This window comes from Chiloscyllium plagiosum, chromosome 15 (assembly GCF_004010195.1).
Source record: "Chiloscyllium plagiosum isolate BGI_BamShark_2017 chromosome 15, ASM401019v2, whole genome shotgun sequence".
Taxonomy (NCBI): Eukaryota; Metazoa; Chordata; class Chondrichthyes; order Orectolobiformes; family Hemiscylliidae; genus Chiloscyllium; species Chiloscyllium plagiosum.
The window spans coordinates 264,125-290,896 of NC_057724.1; the positions used below are offsets into that span (position 1 = coordinate 264,125).

Below are 26,772 nucleotides of genomic sequence, written 5' to 3' on the forward strand. Positions count from 1 at the left end.
GTTACAATACAGAAATATTAAGATCTAAAGCATCTTGGTACTGTTTGAAATAAATCACAAGGAAACCATGACTGGTTTGCAGTAAACATCACACTGTTTAATATACAATCATGTACACAGGTCAACAAAATAGAACACCAGCAGCTTTCATCCAAGGTGTACAAATTCCATCTCAGAAGAGGAAACCTTTTCAAAGCTTTCTGATATTGAGTTTTTACTGTGTTTGCTTTGGAGCAATTTCTAGCAATAATATTTACTGAAACACTGCAGGAAGCATGAAGCTATGATTTGTTACATTGACAGTTTAAAGGTTGTTTTGGCGACTAAATACTAAAACGTGAACTTTCTGGTCACCTGTCATTTTAATTCACCATTTTACTCTCACATGACATTGAAATCATAGAAGCCCTACAATGTGGAAACAGGCCAGTTTGCCCAACAAGTCCACAATGACCCTCCGAAGGGTATCCCACCCAACCCTATTCCCAAACCCTATTACTCTAAGTTCCCCCGGCGAACATGGTATGGTTGTTGAAGAAGGGTGGTGAGGACAAGCCAGGGAACTATAAACCAGTGAGCCTGACATCAGTGGAGGGCAAGTTGTTGGAGGGAATCCTGAGGGAGAGGATGACAGGATGTATTTGGAAAGGCAAGGACTGATTAAGAATAGTTAACATGGCTTTGTGCGTGGGAAATCATGTCTCACAAACTTGATTGAGTTTTGTGAAGTAACAAAAAGATTGATGAGGGCAGAGGGGTAGATGCGATCTATATGGACTTCAGTAAGGCGTTCGACAAGGTTCCCCATGGAAGGCTGGTTAGCAAGGTTAGATCTCACTGAATACAGGAAGAATTAGCCATTTGGATGCAGAACTGGCTCAAAAGGTAAAAGACAGAGGGTGGTGGTGGAGGGTTGTTTTTCAGACTGGAGGCCTGTGACCAGTGGAGTGCCACAAGGATCGGTGCTGGGTCCACTGCTTTTCATCATTTACATAAATGATTTGGATGTGAACATAAGAGGTATAGTTAGTAAGTTTGCAGATGACACCAAAATTGGGAGGTGTCGTGGACAGCAAAGATGGTTACCTCAGATTACAACAGGATCTTGATCAGATGGACCAACAGGCTAATGAGTGGCAGATGGAGTTTAATTTAGATAAATGCAAGGTACTGCGTTTTGGGAAAGCAAATCTTAGCAGGACTTATACACTTAATGGTAAGGTGCTAGGGAGTGTTGCTGAACAAAGAGACCTTGGAGTACAGGTTCATAGCTCCTTGAAAGTGGAGTCACAGGTAGATAGGATAGTGAAGACGGCGCTTTGTATGTTGGTCAGAGTATGGAGTACAGGAGTTGGGAGGTCATGTTGCGGCTGTACAGGACATTGGTTAGACCACTGTTGGAATATTGTGTGGACTTGTTGGGCCGAAGGGCCTGTTTCCACACTGTAATGTAATGTAATCTAATCTAATCTAATCTAATTCTGGTCTCCTTCCTATCGGAAAGATGTTGTGAAACTTGAAAGGGTTCAGAAAAGATTGACAAGGATGTTGCCAGGGTTGGAGGATTTGAGCTATATGGAGAGGGTGAATCGGCTAGGGCTATTTTCCCTGGAGTGTTGGAGGCTATGGGGTGACCTTATCGAGCTTTATAAAATTATGAGGGGCATGGATAGGATAAATAGACAAAGTATTCTTCCTGGGGTCATGGAGTCCAGAACTAGAGGGCATAGGTTTAGGGTGAGAGGGGAAATACATAAAAGAGACCTAAGCGGCAACTTTTTCACACAGAAGGTTGTACGTGTATGGAATGAGCTGCCAGAGGATGTGGTGGAGGCTTGTACAATTGCAACATTTAAGAGGCATTTGGATGTGTATATGAATAGGAAGGGTTTGGAAGGATATGGGCCGGGTACTGGCAGGTGGGACTAGATTGGGTTGGGATGTCTGGTCAGCATGGATGGGTTGGACTGAAGGATCTGTTTCCGTGCTGGAAATCTCTATGACTCCATGAATAATACACCTAACATACACATCCCTGAACACTACAGGCAATTCAGCAGGGCAAATTCACCTAACCGGCACATCTTTGGAACATGGGAGGAAAGCTGAGCACCTGGAAGAAACGCACGCAGACAAGAGGAGAATGTGCAAACTCCACACAGGCAGTCATCCCAAACTGGAATTGAATCAGAGTGCCTGGTGCTGCAAGGCAGCAGTGCTATCCACAGCCACTGCAATGCCCCACCTCTGTCCTTGGCCTACTGCACTGTACCAATCGAGCTTAGTGTTGAGGAACAGCATTTCATCTGTTAATTAAACATTTTTACAGCCTTCCAAGCTGATCACAGGGTTGAACCATTCCAGACCATAACCTCTACTCTCCCATCTTCTTTTCTTTTCTTTGCCCATTTTGTTTCTGTTTTCAACCAGCAGCACTCCTGCTCAGTGCATATTTTGTTTGTTTTTTTTTCGCTCCAGCACAACTCCCTTTTGACTTGGAGGACGAGTTTTCATCATTCAGCCTCTGGTCTTCCACTCGATCATAAATCTCCCTTTGTCCTTCTCCAATCTACCCCAAGCTGCAAATCTCTTACATCTCAAATTTTTTCCACTTCTGACAAGAGGTCACAGATTTTAAATATTAATTGTTTTCCTACAACAACAGCTCGAAGGGCGGGAGCTTGGAGCAGGGGTCTGCTGGGAGCAGTGAGTCACTGATGTCAAATATAAAAGCTCAAATCAGAGAGCAGTGATTTCTGGGAAAGGAGGGACTTTTTCTTTATTTCCGTCCAGCTATATAAGTCAGTGTTGTCTAAACCAGAGACCCAACCACCTCCTCTAACCTTAAACACGAGGGACACATCAGGTGAGCTTCTCTTCTTTTTTACTTTCTGGTAAGGGGGCAGTGCAGGGAGAGGAATGTTCCTCCTCCATGATGTTTGAGGAGAGGGAGGCCACTTGTGTCCCATCCAAGTACATCTGCAATAAGTGCACCCAACTCTCGCTCCTCCAAAACCGTGTTAGGGAACTAGAGCAGGAGCTGGATGAACTTCGGATCATTCAGGAGGCAGAGGCTGTGATAGGTAAGAGTTACAGGGAAGTACTTACTCCTAGGCACGAAGAAACCTGGGTGACTGTTTGAAGGGGGAAAACAAACAAACAAACAAACAAACAAACAAACAAACAGTGGAGGGATCCCCTGTGGTCGTTCCCCTGAAAAACATGTATACCGTTTTGGATACTGTTTGGGGGTGGGGGGGAACGATTTACCAGGGGTATGCAGTGGGGCCCAGGTCTCTGGCACAGAGCCTGTCCCTGTTGCACAGAAGGGAAAGAGGGAAAGGAGGAGAGTGTTATTGGGGACTCAATAGTTAAAGGCGCAGATAGAAGGTTTGTTTGGAATAAACAAGACTCGTGGTTGGTGTGTTGCCTCCCAGGTGCCAGGGTCCATGATGTCTCGGATCATATCTTTGGGGTCCTGAAGGGAGAGGATGACCAGCCCCAAGTCGTGGTCCACGTAGGTAACAATGACATCGGTGGAAGGAGGGATGGGGATGCAGGGCAGGATTTCAGGGAGCTAGAGTGGAAGCTGTGAGCTAGAACAAACAAACAAACAAAGCTGTTATCTCTGGTTTGTTACCCATGCCACATGATAGCGAAGCAAAGAATAGGGAGAGATATCAGCTGAACATGTGGCTGCAAGGATGGTGCAGAAGGGAGGGTTTCAGGGACTTGGATAATTGGGGCTCATTCTGGAGAAGGTGGGACCTGTACAAACAGGATGGTCTTCATTTGAACCAGAGGGGTACTAATATCCTGGGTGGGAAATTTGCTGGTGCTATGCAGGTGGGTTTAAACTAGCTCAGCAGGGGCGTGGGAACCTGAAGTGTAGTTGCAGTGCACGGGAGGATGAGAGTAGGGAGGACAGGGACAGGATTTCACAGTCACAGCAATGTGCTGGCAGACAGCAAGCTGGTTTGAAATGGGTCTACTTCAATGCCAGAAGTATCCAAAATAAGGTAGGTGAGCTTGCAGCATGGATAGGTCCATGGGACTCCGATGTTGTGGCCATTTCGAAGACATGGATAGAGCAGGGTGAGGAATGGATGTTGCAGGTTCCAGGGTTTAGATCTTTCATAAAGAACATGCAAGGCAGTAAAAGAGGGGGAGGTGTGGCCTTGTTAGTCAAGGATAGTAGAACTGTGGCTGAAAGAACTTTTGATGAGGATTCATCTACTGAGGTGAGAAACAGGAGAGGTCACACTGCTTGGAGTTTTTTTAAAATAGGCCTTCACAGAGTTCCAGGGAGGTGGAGGAGAGGATTGGCAAAACTATTCTGGGTAGGAGTGAAAGGAACAGGGTGGTCATTATGGGGGACTTTAACTTCCCCAACATTGACTGGAAATGCTATAACTCTAGTACATCGGATGGATCAGAATTTGTCCAATGTGTACAGGAAGGTTTCCTGACATAGTATGGACAAGAGCCGAGAAGAGGTTGGTTCTGATGCTTGGTATTGAACCAGGGCAGGTGTTTGATTGAGTTGTAGGTGAGCACTTTGGAGAGAGTGACCATAATTCAGTTACGTTTAGTTTAGCGATGGAAAGGGATAGGTACATGCCTCGGGTCAAGAGTTTTCGATGAGGCAAGGGCAATTATAATGCGATTAGGCAAGAATTAGGATGCATAGAATGGGGGAGCAAAATGCAGGGGATGCAGACAATGGAAATGTGGAGCTGGGTTAAGAAACAGATGTTGCATGTCCTTGATAGGTATGTCCCTGTCAGACAGGGAGAAAGTGATAAGGTAAGGGAACCATTGTTTACTATAGAAATTGCACCTCTTGTTAAGCAGAAGGAAGTGGCTTATGTGTTGATGAGGCAAGATGGTTCAGGTGAGGCAATGGAGATTACAGATCAGCTAGGGAGGATTTAAAGAGAGAGTGAAGAGCAGCAAAGCAAGGACACAAGCAGTATTTAGCAAATAGAATAAACGAGAACCCTAAAGCTTTCTATAGTTATGCAAGGGATAAAGGGATGACTAGGGTAGGAATAGGGCCAGTCAAAGACAGAAGTGGGAAGTCGAGTATGAACCCTGTAGAGATAGGAGAAGTGCTAAACGAACATTTCTCATCGGTTTTTACTCAGGAAAAGGAGAATATCGTAGAGGAGAAGAATGAGATACGAGATATTAGACTAGAAAGGATCGAAGTTAGTTACGAATAGGTATTATCAATTCTAGAAGGAGTGAAAGTAGACAAGTCCCCTGGGCCGGATGGGATTTATCTGAGGATTCTCTGGGAAGCTAGGGAGGAGCTAGCAGAGCCTTTGGCTTTGATATTTAAGTCCTTATCGTCTACAGGTTTAGTACCAGAGAATTGCAAATGTCGTGTCCTTTTTCAAGAAGGGCAGTAGAGATGACCCAGGTAACTATAGACCAAGCTAGGGAGGAGATAGCAGAGCCTTTGGCTTTAATATTTAAGTCGTTATCGTCTACAGGTTTAGTACCAGAGAATTGCAAATGTCGTGTCCTTTTTCAAGAAGGGCAGTAGAGATGACCCAGGTAACTATAGACCAGTGAGCCCTTACTTCTGTTGTAGGAAAGGATTATAAGAGTTAAGTTTTATAATCATCTCACAAGCAACAATTTGATTTCGGATAGTCAACATGGTTTCGTGTCTCACAAACCTCACAAGGTTTTTGAGAAGGTGACCAAGCATGTAGATGAGGGTACGGCAGTTGACGTGGTATACATGGACTTCAGTAAAGCCTTTGATAAGGTTCCACATGGTCGGCTGTTGGAGAAAATGCAGAGGAATGGGATGGAGGGCGATTTAGCAGTTTGGATTAGAAACTGGCTTTCTGAAAGAAGACAGCGAGTGGCGGCTGATGGAAAATATTCAGCCTGGAGTCTGGTTATTAGTGGTGTGCCACAATGATCTGTTTTGGGACCACTGCTGTTTGTCATTTTTATAAATGACTTAGACGCAGGCATAGGTGGATGGATTAGTAAATTTGCAGATGACACTAAAGTCGGTGGAGTAGTGGACAGTTTGGAAAAATGTTACACGTTGCAGGGGGACATGGGTAAAGTGCAGAATTGGGCTGAGAGGTGGCAAATGGAGCTCAATGCAGCTAAATGTGAGGTGTTGCACTTTGGGAAGAACAACAGGAAGGCAGAGTACTGGGTCAATGCAAAGATTCTTGGAGTCCATGTACATAGATCCCTGAAAGTTGTCACCCAGGTTGATATTGCTGTTAAGAAGGCATACGGCGTGTAAGGTTTCATTCGTAGAGGGATCGAGTTCCAGAGCCGCAATATCATGCTGCAACTATACAAAACGATAGTGCGGCCGCACTTGGAATATCGTGTGCAGTTCTAGTCGCCATATTTCGGGAAGGATGTGGATGCATTGGAAAAGGTGCGGAGGAGATTTACCAGGATGTTACCTGGTCTGGAGGGAAGGTCTTATGAGGAAAGGCTGAGACTCTTAGGTCTGTCCTCATTGGAAAGGAGGCGACTAAGGGGGGTTTGATAGAGACATACAAGATGATCAGAGGATTAGATAGGGTAGACAGTGAAAGTCTTTTTCCTAGGATGATGATGTCAGCTTGTACAAGGGGACATAACTACAAATTGAGGGGTGATAGATTTAAGACAGATGTCACAGGCAGGTTCTTTAGTCAGAGTGGTAAGGGCGTGGAATGCCCTGCCTGCCAACATAGTCAACTAAGCCACATTAGGGGGATTTGAACAATCCTTGGATAAGCACGTGGATGATGATGGGATAGTGTAGGGGGATGAGCTGAGAATAGTTCATAGGTCGGTGCAACATCGAGGGCCAAAGGACTTGTTCTGCGCTGTATTGTTCTATGTTCTAATACTTCCTGACAGGTTGATTTTTCCAGCATATTCTGTTTGATAATAAATCATTTTCTGCAGTAGGCTGCTGGGTTATCAGTGTCTACAATTGCTGCCCAATGTTCCTCACTCTATCGTTGCCCAATAAGCAATACTAAAATCCTCAAGTGCTTTTCTGATGCAGAGGACAACAATTACAAAAAGAACAGAAGCTAAAGGAGATAAATCGTGGTGCTATGAACAGTGTGTGTGTAATGGAACAAATACATTTGTGTTAGTGCAGAGTAAGATCACCTGCCACAAAGGACAGTAAAATAGATAAAGGTAAGAAATGCAAAACATACAGTAACTTAGTGCAGCAAAATAAATGTGAGTGACTGTGAAGCCAACAGCAAGATTGTTGAGTGTTCCAAATTTGAGGGATGCAATAAGCTGAGAACACTCCACAAAATAAAGTTAGTTCAGGAGTTAAAGCTATGAAAAGCAATTATAAAGAAACAGTGTGAGTGATTTAAGATCAGTAGTTGTTTTGAGTAAAACTATTCTAATGATGTAAATAAATGATAGGAAACAAATATCCACTCAATTATTAGAATATTTTATGATCCAATTAATGTTAAAGAATTAAAGGCAAATCTGTCCCTAAAATAGTGGCAGCAATTTGATGACCATCACATGGAGCATATTTTCCTTGAATCTAATTCAATATTTTATCCATTTTTTAAAAACATTGTAGGTTTATATTTGTTTTTGTTTTGTTTAGGGATTGTGGAGGAGAGATTGCCATGGGATAATTTGCTATGAAATGTTTCATGGGCAGGGAACATTAATATTTTAACTAGCTTGTACTGTTGGAATTCTAACAAGTTGCCTGTGTTTTTTTAAAAAGCCCTCAAATAAACAAAAGTTCTTTTTTGTAGAATACAGTTAGAGAGCTGGTAAAAAAAAACAGGTTTGGCATTTGCAACCCAAGGTTCTGCAGCCTGCACAGAAGACAGAACTGTGCCAGGGGTTAGGTTATGAAACACTTCATAAATTTTTGTGGGCTTTATAGGAGGTAAAAAACACAGTTTGCAGCAATAGACTGTTTATATTTCTCCCATAAATCAAAGAATCAAAAGTTTTAATAAATAAATAAATAAATAAAGGTTTCTGATGAAAAGTGGGATAAAGGGCTTTGGGAAGCAGGCATGGAAGTGAAGACCAGGATAAGATTAGTCATAATCACATTAAATAGCAAAATGGGTTAAAATGCCTACTCCCTTACCTAGTTCTTACGTTCCTTTGTAATCGTGAGAGTATTATAGGGAGTGGAAAGTGAATGCAAAAGATTATAATAATTGGAATAAACACAAATTGTCCAAAGCAAGCAGTTTTAGCGTTATTTATAACATGCACTAAATCCAGATCTTGCGCTGCTATCAACTACACAAGTTAAAATGGTTTGCTAGATTGAGCGGGGTAGAGTGACAATGGCAATAGTTGTGGCTGCTGATATTCCAAGGGAGCAGTACTGGGTGGGTGAACCAAATGCGAAGTAAACTGGTGCAAGTATGGTGCGGTACATCCCATGACAATGGAGCTGTTGGAAATTCTCCGAAGGAAGCAGCAATGACTGCCTGGGTGATCCTGTCGACAATATTGGAAAGGACAGGATAGATGTAGACTTCGCCTAGAGATTCAAGCCTAAGTCTGTGAGAGGATGCATGTAAGATTGTGGGAGTGAGTGTGTCTGTAAGGGTGTGTGACTGTCCGTGTGTGTGTGTCCGTGTGTGTCCGTGTATATATAGGAGTGTCTGTGTGTATAGTGCAATGATGGTCACCTGTGGTGTGACATGAACCCAAGGTCCCGGTTGAGGCCGTCCCTATGGGTACAGAACATAGCTATCAGCCTCTGCTCGGCCACTTTTCGCTGTTGCTTGTCCCGAAGTCTGCTTTGGAGGATGGTCACCCGAAGGTCCGAGGTCGAATGTCCTGGACCGCTGTAAACCAAGCAAAGACTACGGCAACAGATGAATGGACACCGCACAACAATCAACAGACAGCAGTGTTCCCTCCCAGTTGGGGAATACTTCAGCAGTGACAGACAGACGGGCACACACACACACATTTACACACTCTCACATGCATCCTCTCTCAGACTTAGACCACTCTACACTCGAGCACACACACTCTCACAAACCCCCACCCCAGACAGACAAACAGACATCCACACACATAAAGACCCACATGCACACATATTCACCCCACAAACGTATATGTATTAGTACTTGCAGAGTTACATTGTACTTTGCTCAAAAACTGCAAGAATTCATGTGAACCTCTGTTATCTCACTTTTTAGATTAGAATCAATCTAAACATTATGGCACAGACAGAGAACACACGGGGCTAACACCCTTCAAATATTGTCTGGCTAACACCAATTGTTACAGTTAACTTGAGAATGTAACTTTTTTAAAAAAGTTTTGTGATTTACACATGAAAGAAGTGAAACTATCATGGTATTCGAACAGATGAAAGACTCAACAGACAATCAAGGTATTTTTCAATGTACAATTTCAGTTACATCACACTGTAAACTTTTGCTATCAATTCTGTGCCTTACAACTGTGTCCTCCACAACCACCAGATGAAGGAGCAGTGCTCCGAAAGCTAGTGCTTCCAATTAAACCTGTTGGACTATAACCTGGTGTTGTGTGATTTTTAACTTTATTTCTTCCCATACCTCCTTGACTCCCTTACGGATTAAAAATCTGTCAATCTCAGCCTTGAATATATTTAATAACCCAGTCTCAACAGCCCTCTGTGGTAAAGAATCCCAGATTCACTACCCTCACAGAAGAAGGGCCTCATCTCCGTCTTAAACTTAAATCTGAGATTATGCCCTCTGCTCAAGCACATAACTCCATTTGCACAGTTTATATTCCATCTGACTAATGTCTATCCACTCACTTAACTTGTCTTTATCCCTCTGTTGACTCTATGTCACTATTTTTGTCTCATTTGCAAACCTGATGATAGTACTGTTGAAGGGTCTCTTAAAAACGGAATTTTCCTGTTATTTACTGTGCAGCATGAGATTTCATTTAACAGCCAGTACAGCAGTACCTAACTTTCCAAAATTCTCACATATGAAAACAAAGGGGAAAATTATAAAACATAGAAGTCATGATGCCCAAGACGAGCATCAACAATTCATCTAGTGCCAAATGCACCCTATTATCAGTTTACTGTTCTTCAACATGAGCTGAGAGAGTATGGCAAACTAACCCTCAGATAAAGGCAGCCAAGAAATCATCCAATGTCAAGGATCAAAGGTCACATGACACCAAGTTATAGTCCAACAGGTTTATTGGAAAAAACAAGCTTTCGGTGTCTCAATCCTTCTTCAGGTGCTAGTGTCATGAATCCAATGTCACGAATGGTTGCCCCATGGCCATGAGCCCAAAGGATTCAGACACACGATTACCACAGAGAAAGTAACCTGCCCGAAATATAACAAAGTGCTAGGTTTGGAGAGGAGCACTCAGGATACAAGGCACTGGGGGAAGCCCACAGGGACTAAGATACACTTGTGCTGGAATAACCATGTTTGAGCCAAGAAAGTTAGAGAAGCAAAATCCATGGAAAAACTGCATTGGGGCTCGGTCAAATCCATACTGGAGAATCTATGCAGGGATTAAGAATAGAGGACACTCAGGGTAGATGGGAGTTTCTCAAGACAGCAGTTCTGATTAAGCAGACCTTCCAGGGAGCAATCTTCATCGAGTTGTCTTACCCGACAGAGGGAAGTGGACCAGAAGCGGAGGAAGACCAAGACCAAATGTCTTGGTCAGAGCAGAATGCTGTCCCCACAATTTGAAACAGAATGAAAAATTCTGTGCCGGCAACGATCTGTCCTCTTATACCAGTGAGCCATCCCCAGTTATCACAGGTGGACACTTTCTCCATCTGACAGATGGATCACATCCAGCCTACAGCTTCTTCAACTTAAACTCAAACCTGCAATAAATTGTCCACTGCTTAACTGTGATTACAAAATTGTATAAACAACAGTATATTTACTTGTCTCATCCAAGTCATTAATATCGGTTAACAAGAGTGGCCCCAGCACTGATCCCTGTGGCACTCCACCAGTTACAGTTCACTATCCTGAAAATGCCCCCCTTTTCCCAACTTTGTTTTACTAGCTAGTCAATCCTGTATTTATGCTAATACACTTCCCCAACACCATGGATAGTTACTTTATTAAGTTGCATAACATATAGTATTTTATCTAACTCTACATACAAACACGGAACGTTTTAAATTACCGTTATTACCTGTACAGCCATTCTTAGACTGTCAACAGCTTGAAAACGTTTGGAAAAGATGATTGAAGGAAAAATGGTTAACATATGGGAGATTTAAGAAGAAAATGGTTTAACGAACTTGAACTCTGACATCTTCTTTTATAGTTATCCTTTAATGGATTTCTGTTCAACAGGTTAAATCAATAAACACTCAATAACTCACAGGAACAGGTATAAAAGATATTTCAAAAACATACATGTAATTGCTCTTGAAATTAAAATTCCAGCCTCTCATGTTGTCTATTAATACCGATTTGTAGGATCTCCTCACCATTTCAAAGAACAGCATAGCACCAATGGAAACTATTCAGCTCACTGTGTACATGTTAGCAGACTCAAAGTCAGCTTATTCTAAACAGTAAATGGAGGTAGTGATTAACATCTACAGATGGGGGGGGGGGGGGGGGGGGTTAAAAAAAAAACAGCTCATCACTGATAATCTGTCAATTCCTGCTGAAAGTGCATCTATACAATCGCCCACAGAGAACAAGATTAGAATTAGATATAATCATCTACCACCCTCTGTCCTTCTAGTCGGATTGTTTTCCAGCATTTCATACAAGAATGACACCTGAGGAACACATCCTTTTAAATTAGTTACCAAGAGATACACAATACTGTGGAACTGCTTCAGAAGGAAATCAATGCATTTGCGAAAGGAGATGAAAACAGAATTGTGGGAGAAAAACTGTGTCAAAGAACTTCAGGATGCATACTTGCATTGTTTGTTTTCAAAATGACCAGTTTACACATCTTTGGATTTTGACTTTGATCAGTGCAAATATGAAAATTAGGTTAGGATTCTTCAACTCCTACATTAGTGTCACCATCCAAAACGCTGGTTCCATTCTTACCTGATTGTTCTTACCAAGTTCAAACTCCACAATAGCAACCGGTGTGTTTATTTGATCTAAATGTCTGGACTGAGACTTCAGGTCAACTCTCCAACTCAAATTCCTCAGGCAGTTCTCCCATTTGCTCTGATTAATAAGACTTTCTCGGATTTTCACTTTATGACTTTTCCAGAATTTTGTTAGAACTGTCGCCTGCTCCGGTGTAATTCCATTTGGTTTCTTGGTCTGTGCTGTTAAGAAGGCTTCTAGTTGGTTTAAATCCATGTCTGCAGATGCTATTGACTGTTGAGATAAAACTCATATTAGACCACAGTTGTTTGCCATTATGTACAAAATAATTTGTTTAACAGATTCAGCACGAACCAAAATCTAAGCAGACAAGATAAAAAGTACTTTCCGCTGAAATAAATACCATTGCAAACAGCCTTATCAAAGTATCTAGCATTGCTTCATAACATAAACCAAATGCACTTTTCAACCCAAGGCTTGGACACAAAATCAAGGCTGATATTGCAGTGCAGTACTGAGGCAGAACTGCACCGTAAGAAGCACTAGTCTGATGAATACAAATTCAAAGACAGTTAAGTACAACAGGGACTCACCGCGGACCTCATGAAATCACCTTATGCTCAATGGTGTCAATTATTTTTATAGTACTGAAAACCAAGCCATTGCACGTTCTTCCTCTTTGCTTCTCAGTTAGTTCATACACCAATGCAATGATTTAAAGATAAATTCTGGAAAGCAGCACTTTGGGTCACTTTGGCAGATAAATAGTGAACTCTAATTTAAGAAGCTCTTTACATTCTTGTGTTGTCAATTTCAAATATGGAGTTCTTGTGCACTTGTCAGTAATGGTTGACTATCAACTTAAAAGCTCGATTTCAGCTGAGCAGAGAACTATTTTGTCATGTATTGCCCCATAGCATTACCCTTGTGTGTGTACTGAGGCTTTTCAACAATTTGCAGTGTCGCGTCACAATGCAAACACTAACACAACAACATCACAGCATCAACTCATTTGAGTTGATAGAACAGTTAGTGCTGGGACCGAAGCACACGACAATATTTCATTTTCACTTTGAAATTAGCTTGCAGAAAGACAGAATCAATGATTCACAAAAAGAGAGAACCTAGAGTAATTCCAAAAAACATGAATTACAAATGATAAATAAAATAACTTGCCAAAGAATTTACGTTATAAAGTATTAATTGTGGTTAAGAGATTTAAAAAATAACAGTATAGCTAGAATCTAATCACATCAAATAATTGTCAAATAAAATGACCAAGAAGATTTAAATGTTGTCAACTGTCAATAAATTTCTCAAATTGTGTGTCTGGGTGAATCAATGGTTAACACAGTACCTTGCAGAAAGAATCACCAGTAAACAGGAAAGCATTCTTGAACCCTGAAGAGAAATCTGACTTTCTGCCAATGAAAGTGCATAAAAGCTTCATACCACAATAGTAAATAAAGAAAGAACTGGTAGTTAGGAATTTTCCAACTGGCCCAGACAGCAGGGAAAAGTTGCTGGAAAAGCACAGGCAGCATCTGAGAAGCAGGAAAATCGATGTTTTGGGTAAAAGCCCCTCATTAGGAATGAGGCTGGGAGCCTCGGGGATGGAGCAATAAATGGGAGGGGGGTGGGGCTGCCATAGGTGGATGGAGGTGGGGGTGAAAGTGATAAGTCAGAGAGGAGGGTGGTGCGGATAGGTGGGAAGGAAGATTGACAGGTGGGACATGTCATGAGGATGGTGCTGAGCTTGAAGGTTGGAACTGGGGTAAGGTGAGGGGAGGGAAAATGAGACTGAAGTCCACGTTGATGCCCTGGGATTGAAGGGCCCCAAGGTGAAAGATCAGGCGTTCTTCCTCAGGAGCCGGGTGGTGAGGGAGTGGCGATGGAGGCGGCACAGGACTGCATATCTTCGGGGGAGTGGTAGGGGGAGTTGAAATGTTCAGCCTCGGGGCAGTGGGGTTGGTTGGTGCGGGTGTCCCAGAGATGTTCCCTAAAACGCTCTGCCAGAAGGCATCCAGTCTCCCCAATGTAGAGGAGACCGCCTAAGGAGCAACGGATATAATAAATGATTTGCATGGAAGTCAAGGATGGATGTGGAAGGCTCCTTTGGAGTCTTGGATGGAGGTAAGGGTTGGGTGTGGGTGGGGAAGGTGTGGGCCAGGTTTTGCGATTTCTGCGGTGGAAGGGGAAGGGGAGGCTGGCTTTTTAGGGGGCACGGACCTGACCAGGTAGTCGCAGAGGGAATGGTCTTTGCGGCAAGCGGATAGGGGTGGGGAGGGAAATATACCCCTGGTGGTGGGATCCATTTGTAGGTGGTGGAAATGTTGGCAGATGATACAATTTATGTAGAGGTTGGTGGGGTGGAAGGTGAGGACCAGGGGGGTTCTGTCCTTATTGCATTGGAGGGGTGGGGTTCGAGGGCAAAGGTGCGGGACGTAGATGAGATACGTTCGAGGGCATCTTCAACCACATGGGAGGGGAGGGGAAATTTTGGTCTTTAAAGAAGGAGGCCATCTGGCATGTTCTATGTTGGAACTGGTCCTCCTGGGAGCAGATGCAGCAGAGGCGGAGGAATTAGGAATACAGGATAGCATTTATGCAGGTGGTGGTGTAATCCAGGTAGCTGTGGGAGTCAGTAGGTTTGTAAAAAAAATGTCAGTGTCGAGTCGGTCCTCGTGGATGGAGATGGAGGGGTCTTCGGAAGGTGAGGGAGGTGTCAGAGATGGTCCAGGTGAATTTAAGGTCAGGATGGATTGCGTTGGTGAAGCCCATGAACTGTTCGACCTCCTCATGGGTGCACGAGGTGGTGCCGATACAGTCATCAATGCAGCGGAGGAAGAGGTGGGAAGTGGTGCAGGTGTAACTATGAAGATGGACTGTTCTACGTAGTCGACAAAGAGACAGGCATAGCTGAGGCCCATGCAAGTGCCCATGGCTACCCCTTTTGTCTGGAAGAAGTGGGAGGATTGAAAGGAGAAATATTTGAGGGTGAGGACCAATTCAGCCAAGTGAATAAGGATGTCAGTGGAAACGTACTGGTGGGGACATCGGGAGAGGAACAAAGGAGGCCCGAGTCATGGCGGATGGAGGTGTAGAAGGACTGGATGTCTTGGAGGAGGTGGAGGGGTGGTTGGTGTCCCGAACATATGTGGGGAGTTCCTGGACCAGGGTGGATAGGACAGTATCGAGGTAGGTGGAGGTAAGTTCGGTGGGACAGGAGCAGGCTGAGACGACAGGTCAGTGAGGTACTCAGGCTTGTGGATCTTGGGGAAGATGTAGAATCATGAGGTTGGAAACTGTGGGTAGAAGATCCCCGGAGGTGATGAGGTCGTGTATGGTCTCGGAGATGATGGTCAGGTCCACGCCGCATAACAAGCCGCTCTCTCCTCCTGGCAACTTCCCCTACCACCCATAGGAATTGCAAAACCTGCACCCCCACTTCCCCTCTCACCTCCAACCATGGCCCCAGAGGAGCCTTCCACATCCATCAAAGTTTCACCTGCACATCCACGTCATTTATTGTATCAGTTGCTCCTGATGCTTTGACTGGATGCCTTCTCGCAGAGTGCTTCAGAGAACATCTCCGGGACAGCTGCACCAACCAACCCCACTGCCCTGTGGGTGAACATTTCAACTCTCCATCCCACTCTGCCAAGGACATGCAGGTCCTGGGCCACCTCCATCACCACATCTTCACCACCTGACGCCTGGAGGAAGAATGCCTCATCTTCCGTCTCGTGACCCTTCAACCCCAGGGCATCAATGTGGACTTCACCAGTTTCTTCATTTTCCCTCCCCTCACCTTACCCCAGTTCTCACCTTCAAGCTCAGCACTGCACTCAGGACCTGTCCCACCTGTCGGTCTTCCTTCCCACCAATCCAACCTATCACCTTAACCACTCCCCCCACCTATTGCACTCTCTGCTACCTTCTCCCCAGCCCCACCCCCCCTCCCATTTATCTCTCCACCTGAGGCTCCCAGCCTCATTCTTGATTAAGAGGTCTGGCCCGAAACGTCGATTTTCCTGCTCCTCGGATGCTGCCTGACCTGCTGTGCTTTTCCAGCAACACACACAACTCTGATCTCCAGCATCTGCAGACCTCACTGTCTCCAAGCAGTTAAAGAAACGACAAACATCAATAATAGGAATTAATCAAATGGGAGAAACGTTGGAGGGGTTCTTTACAGCACATTCCAAAAAGTAGCAATCACAATGTGATGAGACAATGTGCAAGTTTCTGAATCATCACATTGGGAAACATGTTGGCTTTAGTAAAAACACTGCGCACAAGAGAGAACAAAAACTTAAACAATGTAATTATCCCAAATAAAACCAAGCAATTTTGACAAAATTATCTCTGAAATGGCAGCAAGCTATTTCTATTTATCACTCACTTCTGAGCTTAACTTAAACATTCACCACAAATCACCAATAAAATGTAAGGACAAAATGACGAATTACAATTTCTTAAATTAATAGCTCACATTTGCCACAAAACATTTCAACACGAATATTTAAATGATCACATTTTACATTTCTTCCAACAGAAATATTTTCACAGAAAGCTGTTCATCTCATATAGACTAGAAACAGGATGATTTATGTTGAAATCTATCTGGCTACAAAGTAGAAATAAGTTTATTCAAAAAGTGGAATTCTACAGATGTTCAAATGAAAACAAAAGAGAAAATACTGCAAATACTCAGGTCATGCAGTGCCTGTGGCTAGAGAAACAGTTTCAGGTCTGTGACCTGTCATCAGAAGGCAGGGCTAATGAATGTGGTGCTGTGGAGTGCACTTCGGGGCCAGCGACCACGATTCTATTAGTTTTAAAACAGTGATGGAAAAGAACAGACCCAATCTAAAAGTTGAAGTTCGCAATTGGAAAAGGACCAGTTTTCACTGTATTTGGCAAGAACACTCAAAAGCTGAATGGGGGCAGATAATGAACAGGTAAAGGGATGGCTGGAAAATTTGTAGCCTTCAAAAATGAGATAAAGAGTCCAGAGACAATATAGTCTTGTTAGGAAGAGCTGGTAGGTGTAAGGAATGCTGGATGCCGAGAGAAGTTATGGTTTTGGTTAAGAAAAAGAAGGAAGCATAGGTCAGGTATAGACAGCAGAGATCAAATCAATCATTAGAAGTATTTATAGGCAGTAGGAGTATACTTAAGAGGGAAATCAGGAGCAAAAATGGGGACATGAGATAGCTTTGGCAAATAGAGTTAAGGAGAATCTTAAGGGATTTTATACATACATTAAGGAAAAAAAGGTAACTAGGGAGAGAATAGGGCCCCTCAATATCAGGTAAAAACAATGACTGCAGATGCTGGAAACCAGATTCTGGATTAGTGGTGCTGGAAGAGCACAGCAGTTCAGGCGGCATCCGAGGAGCAATAAAATCGACGTTTCGGACAAAAGCCGAATAAAGGCAGAGAGCCTGAAGTGTGGAGAGATAAACTAAAGGAGGGTGAGGGTGGGGAGAAAGTAGCATAGAGTACAATAGGTGAGTGGGGGAGGGGATGAAGGTGATAGGCCAAGGGCAGGGGGAGGGTGGAGTGGGTAGGTGGAAAAGAAGATAGGCAGGTAGGACAAGTCATGGGGACAGTGCTGAGCAGAAAGTTCTCAAATATCAGCAAGGCAATGCACATGTAGAGTGCAGGAAATGGGGAGGAAATACTCAATGAGTATTTTGTATCAGTATTTACTGTGGAGAAGGACATGGAAGACCTAGAATGGGGGGAAATAGATGGTGACTGAGATATTAAAGGGTTAATTTGTGCTGCTGATATTTAAGAAATTGCATGTCCTGGGAGGAGTGTTTTTCTGTCTGGCAGGCAGGGTGTGACAAGCTAATCATACTCTGCAAATGCTGCAGTGAGGAATGGCCTGATCACACACCATTTCAACGGATGGCCTGATCACACACTGGTTGTTCACAGACATTGGCATGTTCCAGTTGCATCAAGCGTGTTAGAATCTCAAGAAGGGAACCCAACAGTGACCTCTTGAAAAATGTCCATATTACACAGGAGGTGCTGCTGAATGTCCTAAAATGCATAAAAGTGGATAAATCCCCAGAACCTGATCAGGTGTGGCCTCTGTGGGAAGCTATGGAAGTAATGGCTGGGCCCCTTGCTGATATATTTGGATCATCAATAATCACAGGTGAAGTGCCGGAAGACTGGAGGTTGGCTAATGTGGTGCCACTATTTAAAAAAGAAGGGAAGGAAAAGCTAGGGAACTATACACCAGTGAGCCTGACATTAGTGGTGGGCAAATTGTTGGAGGGAATCCTGAGGGACAGGATTTACACGTATTTGGATAAGCAAGGACCGATTGGGCTTAGTCAGCATAGCTTTACACCTAGGAAATCAGGTTTTATCCCTTCAAAAAACTCAATCAAGATTGCAACAAAGAGGACTGATGAGGGCAGAGCAGTGGACACAATCTATATGGACTTCAGTAAGACATTCGACAAGGTTCCCCATGGGAGACTGGTTAGCAAGGTTACAATTCATGGAAACAGGGACAACTAGCCATTTGGATACAGAACTGTCTTAAAAGGTAGAAGACAGAGGGTAGTAGTGGAGGGTTGTTTTTCAGACTGGAGGCCTGTGACCAGTGGAGTGCCATAAGGATTGGTGCTGGGTCCACTGCTTTTTGTCTTTTACACAAATGATTTGGATGCGAGCATAAGAGGTACAGTTAGTAAATTTGCTGATGACACCAAAGTTGGAGGTGTAGTAGACAGTGATAAAAGGTTACCTCAGGCTACAACAGGATCTTGATCAGGTGGGCCAATGGGCTGAGAAGTGGCAGATGGAGTTTAATTTAGATAAATGCAAGGTGCTGCATTTTGGAAAAGCAAATCTTAGCAGGACTTATACACTTAATGGTAAGGTCCTAGGGAGTGTTGCTGAACAAAGATGCCTTGGAGTGCAGGCTCATAGCTCCTTGAAAGTGGAGTCGCAGGTAGATAGGATAGTGAAGGCGGCTTTTGGTATGCTTTCCTCTATTGGTCATAGTATCGAATAAAGGAGTTGGGAAGTCATATTGCGGCTATACAGGACATTGGTTAGACCACTTTTGGAATATTGCATGCAATGCTGGTCTCCCTCCAATTGGAAGGATGTGGTGAAACTTGAACGGGTTCAGAAAAGATTTACAAGAATGTGGCCAGGGTTGGAGGATTTGAGCTATAAAGGAGAAGCTGAATCGGCTAGGGCTGTTTTCCCTGGAGCATCAGAGGCTGAGGGGTGACCTTTATAGAGGTTTATAAAATCATGGAATTAATGTTCACCGCTCCATGACACATCAAAACTGGTTTATTGACCAAAGGCAGATCCTCACATATAAATAGAGTATATTTCACTTCAAAAAGTAAACTTCATTTGGAGTTTCAAAATAATACACACAGTCCTATAGATGTGGTCTCTGAGGATCACACAAAAAACATTTTCAGCAAAAGACATGCTACATAATCATGCAGGAGAATAGTTATTTAAACATTTCAAACTCGTCCTGAGAAAATGGCAGACACAGAAATATAGTTCCATCAACATATTCTCAAATATATGTTGAGTAGACATTTAGCACACCACTCGAGTGTAGGGCCAGCCGCAAGATAGTGCCGGAGCATGGCAACTTCAACTTCAGTGGTCCCAATGCAGGACTCAAAGTGGTGACGGTGCTACAAGCATCCAAGTTGGCTCTGATGTCAGTGCTGGTTCAAATGCACCTTGCATTTCATCAGGAAGGCTGTCGACTCTGATTCTTCAATTCATTCCAAATTGGTGGCAGCATTGACGAAGTGGGCCCAGCACAAGCAGTGGCAAGGCACAGAACTCGAGGCAGTGGCTAAGTGGCAGCACCATGGCGTTGGTGGGTCCAGCACAGGTGGCATTGGTGAGCCCAGCTCAAGGAGACAGTGGCGGCGAGGGTGATCCAGACATTTTCTTTTCCTTTTGTTTCTGTTTCTTTAATTTCTACTCTTGCTTTTAATTCTACCTATGTTCTAAAATGATGCTGGAGAGTGGCAAATTTGTACACTTTTCATCATACTCCTGTACTTGAGTACGTGACAACAAAGTCTAATCCAATCTAATCTCAAATCGAACATGGGAGTAAAATTTCCCATTAATTCAATGCACGTACCCACCATGCTTTCTTTCTTGCTGAAAAAGTAAACAGCTTTGGTTTGTGGGCCAAATGCAACATTATCTGCTGTAGTTTTCCCACACCCATACATTTTTAGAAACGGTAGGTTATAAATGTCAGTAGGAAATATCAATATCGATTTGCGTAAATCTTTTCTGTGGAGTCTCTGATCAAATGCATCAAAATCTTTTAACATTTGAAATTAAAATCAAGTCTTCACCATTTACAAGAACAAATAACAATACAGCACAAGCTAGCCTTTGCCCTTCCATACCAAAACTGTCATTTATTGGCACCCTGAGCATAGCAAAAGAACAATACATTAAACATTCAGAAGGTTAAAAAATATGCAAAAAGGTGAAATGTCAGTGCACAGACAGTCCTCTACCAGCATCCCCTTCTGCTATCACTGCCTCAACAATAAGAGCCAACAAAACACACTATTGTGGAAGTCAGAGTTAAAAATCATTAAGCAACTAGAGCTCGCTGGCTTTGACCAGGATAAGCTGACCTGATCATTGCAAATTTATGAACTCATTGAATGAGGTCACAGAATCAAATATAGAGTATAGGGTTCTTGAGCAACCTGAACAGACCAGGATATTTGGATTTCTGCAAGGGATTTGATAACGTGGCACATGAAAGGTTATTGCACAAGACTGGAGCTCCGTATTAGCAGGGATCGAGGACTGGTTGGAGCTAGGAATAATGGATCTTTTTTCGGTTGGATAGACAGAACAAGTGTGTATCACAAGGATCAGTCCAAGGGCTTCAATCATTTATCATCTATATTCATGACTTGGAGGATGGGACAAGGTCCTAGGTATCTAAATGTGCTGACAATTCAAAGAAAGGCCTTTATTGCCAAATAGTTGGAGTTTAAAAAAAGGAACGTTCTGTTACAATTGTCAAGGGTGTTGGTGAGGCTGCAGCTGGAGTACTGTACACAATTCTGATCTCAGTATTTATCTTACTGAAGTGGACTCGCTAAGTTAAAATAAAGTTGATCTTGTTAAGGCTGATCTTGCCTCATACATGACATGTGCAATGTAACATGTTTGCCTTTCTCTCTACAAATGTTTTTTGACCCTATAATCTTTATGTTCTTCCTTACTATGACCTGCTTGTACTGTGCACAAAGAAAGCTTTTTGCTGTCCTTTGGTACACGTGACAATAAATCAAATCGGAGGATAGACGTATTGGCATTGGAGGCAATTCAGAAGTGATTCACTAGGCTGGTTCCTGGGTGAAGAGGGTGACTTATCAAGAATGGCTAAACATATTAGACCATTATGTACTCGAGTCAAAAAGTGCTGCACTGGAAAAGCACAGCAGGTCAGGCAGCATCCGAGCAGCTGTAGGATCAACGTTTTGGACATAAGCCCTTCATCAGGAACATTCCTGGCAAAGGGCTTATGTCTGAAACGCAGATTCTCCTGCTCCTCGGATGCTGCCTGACTTGCTATGCTTTTCCAGTGCCGCACTTTTTGACTCTTATCTCCAGCATCTACAGTCTCTCTTTTTCCCATTATGTACCAGAGTTTAGAAGAGAGAAGGGTGATCTTATTGAAATATACAACATTCTAAGGGGTTTGACATGGTAGATGTTGAAAAAAAATTTCCACGAGTGGAGGAATCTTGTACTATGGGACATAATTACAGAATAAGGAGACACTCATTTAAAAAGCGATGCAAAGGAATTTATTCTCCCATGGGACAGCAAACATCTGGAATTCTCTACCCAGTGTATCATGGAGCCAAGATCAGTGAAAATATTTAAAGAGGAGAAACAATTTGAAACATCAGGAAGCTGAGGGCCACAATGAGCTGCAATGAAAGAGGAATGGAGGTCTGAGCAGAGCAGCCATCATGATTGAATCATGAGGCAGGCTTGAGACACCAAATGGCCCGTTATGCTCCAATTTCTTATATTCTTAAATCTCTCAGATACAGCCCAATACAACATTTCACATCCTGAAGGTAGGTTCCTATTAGCTTTCTCATTCCAATTTTGACTGAAATTAATACTTTTTTTGTAACTTTTATGAGTAAGTCCTGCAACTCCTGCCCTTGGACAATGTAGGTCAACTGCATTTGGAGAGGTGATGGCCCAGTATATTACCACAAGACTATCAATCAAAAATGACTAACGTTCTGGAATTTCAATTCAATAAAAAAAATGCCTGGAATTAACAATCTACTGATGACAATGGAACTTGTACCGATTTTTGGAAAAAAAACATGCAACACACTAATGACCTTTAAGGAAGGTTTCTCTCATCTGGTCTAGCTGACATGTGATTCTACACCCACAGCAATGTGATTGACTCTCAACTGCTCTTTGAAATGGCCAAGCAATCCACTCAGTGGTATCAATCACTAAAAAGAAATGCAACAGGACAATCTACCTGGTGTTGACCTTGGCACTGGAAAAGACAATGGCAACCCTGTGGATCCTACAAAGTCTTCTTTACTATATTCATAGCTAGTGCCAAAATTGGGACAATTGTCGCACAGACAAGTCAAGCAACAGCTTGACAGATATCTTACTGACAATGTCCCAGACACCACCATCACCATCCCTGGATATGTCCTGTCCTACTGACAGGACAAACCCAACTGAGGAGGCAGCACAATGGGAACAGGGAGCAAGGAATTTCCCTGGGAGTCCTCAATGTTGACTCTCGACCCCATAAAGTCTCATGGCTTCAGGCTAAACATGGACAAGGAAACTTCCTGATTACCATATACCATCTTCCCTCAGTTGATCAATCAGTACTCCTCCATATTCAACAACACTTGGAGGAAGCAGAGGAGTGGCAAATGTGAAAAATGTATTCCAGGTGGGGGATTTCAACATCCGCCAGAGAGAGGCTCATCTGCAGCACTATTGATATTAGTAGAGTCCAAAAGGATGTAGCTGCTAGCCTGAGTCTGTGGCATGTGGAGAGGGAATCATCAGGAGGGAAAACATACTTGACCTCATCCTTAACAATCCACCAGCTGCAGATGCATTTGTGCATGACAATATCAGTAAAAGAGTCGCTGTGGAGACAAAGTTTAGTCTTCACATTGAGAATATCCTCCACTGTATTGTGCAGCACAATCACCATGCTAAATGGGATAGACTTCGAACAGATCTAACAATACAGGACTGGGCATCCAGGAGGCACTTTGGGACAACAGCAGAATTGTATTCCAACACAATCTAAAACCTCATGGCACAGCATATCCCCACTCAACCATTACCATCAACCCTGGTCCAATGGAGAGTCCAAGCAGGACCTGCACCAAGCTTGGCTAAAATTGAGGTGTCAACCGAGTGAAGTTATCATAAACAGGACTACTTGCATGCCAAACAGAATAAATAACTGCCACTTATGTCCGTACACACGGACAAAAAAGGACACTGCATCCATCCCACGACAAGCCAAATAAATATATGCACGGGAATTCCTGGGGGCCAGACATTCAATCCGGAACTCTAACAAACAACTGGAGGTATACCAACCACTAAGCATCAAAACTGAAAATGATACCACCCAACTCAGCAAACGTAGACACAAAAAGTGGGACAGAGTTAGTCATTAATCTCAATTAACTTGGCCTTGAAAGCATTCCATCACCTTATCCCCACTACTTCCTGGGCAACAGAATTCCAGGCTAATGACAGTCAGGAGAAAAAATAATTCATACCTCCATCTTCCATGGGATATCCTTATCTTTTAACTATGTTACCTTATTCCTATCTCTCCTACAAGGGAAACATGTCTTTAGCATTCCTTCTGTTTCAATAACATCCCCACCTCATTATTTAAAGTTCCAACAGATACACATCAAACTTCTTCAACTTGTCATCTAAGATTCTCCAAACAACAAATATACGTTAGGTCTACCATCTCATTTGGTAGCATGATGGTTCAGAGGTCAGCACTGCTGCCTCACAGGTTCGATTTCCACCTCAGGCGACTGCCTGTGTGAAGTTTGCACATTCTCCCATGTCTGCATGAGCTTACTCTTGGTGCTCTGGTTTCTTCCCACAATCCAAAAATGTGCAGGTTAGGTGAATTGTCCATGGTAAATTGCCCGTAGTGTTCAGGGATGTGTAGGTTAGGTAAATGCAATTCAGGGGTAAATGTAGAGTAATAGGGTAAGAGAATGGATCTGGGTTACTCTTCAGAGGGTTAGTGTGGATTTGTTGGGCCTAATGGCCGGTTTCCACAATGTAGGAATTATATATAAAATCTCTCATTTCCCCCTTAGTTTTTTGAAAATTTCAATCAAGTCACTTCAACCTTTAAATTCCAAGGAAAATAACCCTAGGTTGCAATATCCATTTTTGATATTTAACCCTCGAAGGGAGTGCACAGCAAATCTAGCAGGATGGTACCTGAACTCCAAGGTCAATAATCCTTCCTAAATTGTGGTGACCAACACTGCTCGCTGTAATTCAGATGTGGTAGCATGACTTCGACCCCATTGTATTCTATTTCTCTTGTTTTCAAGTATTTCATCAGCCTTATTTTTCTGTCCAGGTTGTTCGGTTGTAACGCGCATTTCGTCAGATCAAATTGGCTGTAATGAGACTGATGAATTGTGAATGTTGTTGAGATAACACAAACATTCTACTGAATGGGTATGGCAATTTTCTATTAACAATGTTCCACAGCTCAATTTTCTATGACGGTTTTCCATCGCGCCATTTTATATACCTCAAGGTTGCAGAGGAACACAAATGTTACATTGTTCTAGAACAACCTGTACCTCTTAATAGCAGTTGAAGTGATCTGCTCTTGACCCCAAACCTCCTTGAATCTCAACTATTTCTAACTTATTACCACTTACAGCCCTCTGTCATATTCTCACATTGCAACACTGGAGAGGGGATAAAGGTTCTTTGAAAATCAACTTTCACTTCCAGGCTGGGTGCTCATTTGTGTTTAAGGATTGTGTTGCATGATGTCACATACCTTCATGTGGCTCAAGTTTACAATTTGTAATGGTTTACTACAACTTGGAATAATACAGTGAAACATTAATCCATAGGAGCATTATGAAGAGATATTTGATATTGAACCACAATAAGGAAAGAGGCAGAAGCTTGGCATGAGAATTCTAGCATTTTGGATTGGGACAGGCAAAGGCAAGGGTCCCAATAAATAAAAATCAAGGATAGAATTAAATGAGTACTAACAATTTGGAGAATTATAGCAAGTTAAAAGTGGAATCTGTTTCTCCAGTTTATACAAACATGGAATTCTTCATTATGTAGCTGAAAAAGGCAATTACAGCTTTGTTTAAAATGAAGTTGTTCAATTATTTGGAAAGGACAAATATGAAAAATACAAAAAGCACAAAATTGAAATTGGATCTGATCAAAAACCTGGATTTGATCCAAGGAGTTGAATAGCTCCCTTCAGCCAGTGTGTGTCTCTGGTCAGCTCCGTACCAAAGAAAGTAGATTTCTAATTTGAGAAATTTCCTAAAATAACTTATTCAATTATCATGGTAACTTGCAATAATACAGCACAAAAAGTAAGGATTTGAACCAATGCCCCCAGCACATGAGCCTGGCACTCTGGATTACTAATCCAATGACATTAACATCACACCACATCGTGCCTCTCCACTTTTTTTCAGAAATGCCTTGGCACTCACCTCTCAGACCAAGCTCTGGATCACCCCACAATCTCTCTTTTGGTTTGACAAATATTTTTAAATTAACTTTCTCTGCAGTGCCTTGGGATGTTTACATTACAGACAATACATTAATGCCTATGGCTGTTTCATTTGAAGGGGACACCTGGAGATGTACAGCAAGGTGAAGTACTGGAGCCAAAGGACTGTTATTATTTCCGGCAATGCAGTACACATCTTGAGTGAAAAATTTCATGGGCTATATGTTAGAGAAGTACTAAAATTTATCCATGTTGTACAAGATGCACATGTAAATGATAAATTGTTAAGTCTCATCTACACCCCTGCATTCAACTTACTACGCCCAGAAAACAATGTGAATGTTCACAAACAAACAGAAATTACAATATGATCTCTAACCAAAATTTATGGTTTACTTTAAGTTATATCTCACAATAATTTTCTTCTCAATTAATAATGTGTTAAATTCATTCCCCTGAACAGGACACAACTGTAGCACAAAGCAGCCGACAAGGAAACAGTTTAATAAGTTGCAGAATATAAGCAATTCTGAGAACATGTTGCAGTTTCTTTATTTCAACTGCAACCACAAGACACTGCAGCTTTTTTAAAAAATGATGATAAAAGCAGGATGTGGCTTCAGGACAATCCACCCCCACCAACGCCACACAACTGCATTCTACTGACACGCCCCCCACAGATCCCACTGTCACCATTCCCACCAGTTACCGGATCCGCCCCCACTCCCAGCTCCACACCCACACCAGATCCCAGCTCCCAGCCCTGCCAAGTTTTCACCATCCCTATAGACCTCCCCCTCACTGAGGACGAACGATCAGTCCTCAGCAAAGGACTCACCTTCATCC

At 42.8% G+C, this 26,772-nt stretch overlaps 1 protein-coding gene across 3 annotated transcripts in view; it reads right to left on the reverse strand.

The window, feature by feature from the left end:
- commd1 (copper metabolism (Murr1) domain containing 1) overlaps window positions 1–26,772 on the reverse strand; it is a 108,658-nt gene that overhangs the window by 54,002 nt on the left and 27,884 nt on the right. For 2 of the 3 annotated variants that reach the window (XM_043704238.1, XM_043704240.1), the window contains exon 2: window positions 12,069–12,350. In XM_043704238.1, the coding sequence (XP_043560173.1) occupies window positions 12,069–12,350 (282 nt within the window). The remainder of the gene's footprint in view (window positions 1–12,068; window positions 12,351–26,772) is intronic. The other variant, XM_043704241.1, reaches the window with a different exon arrangement.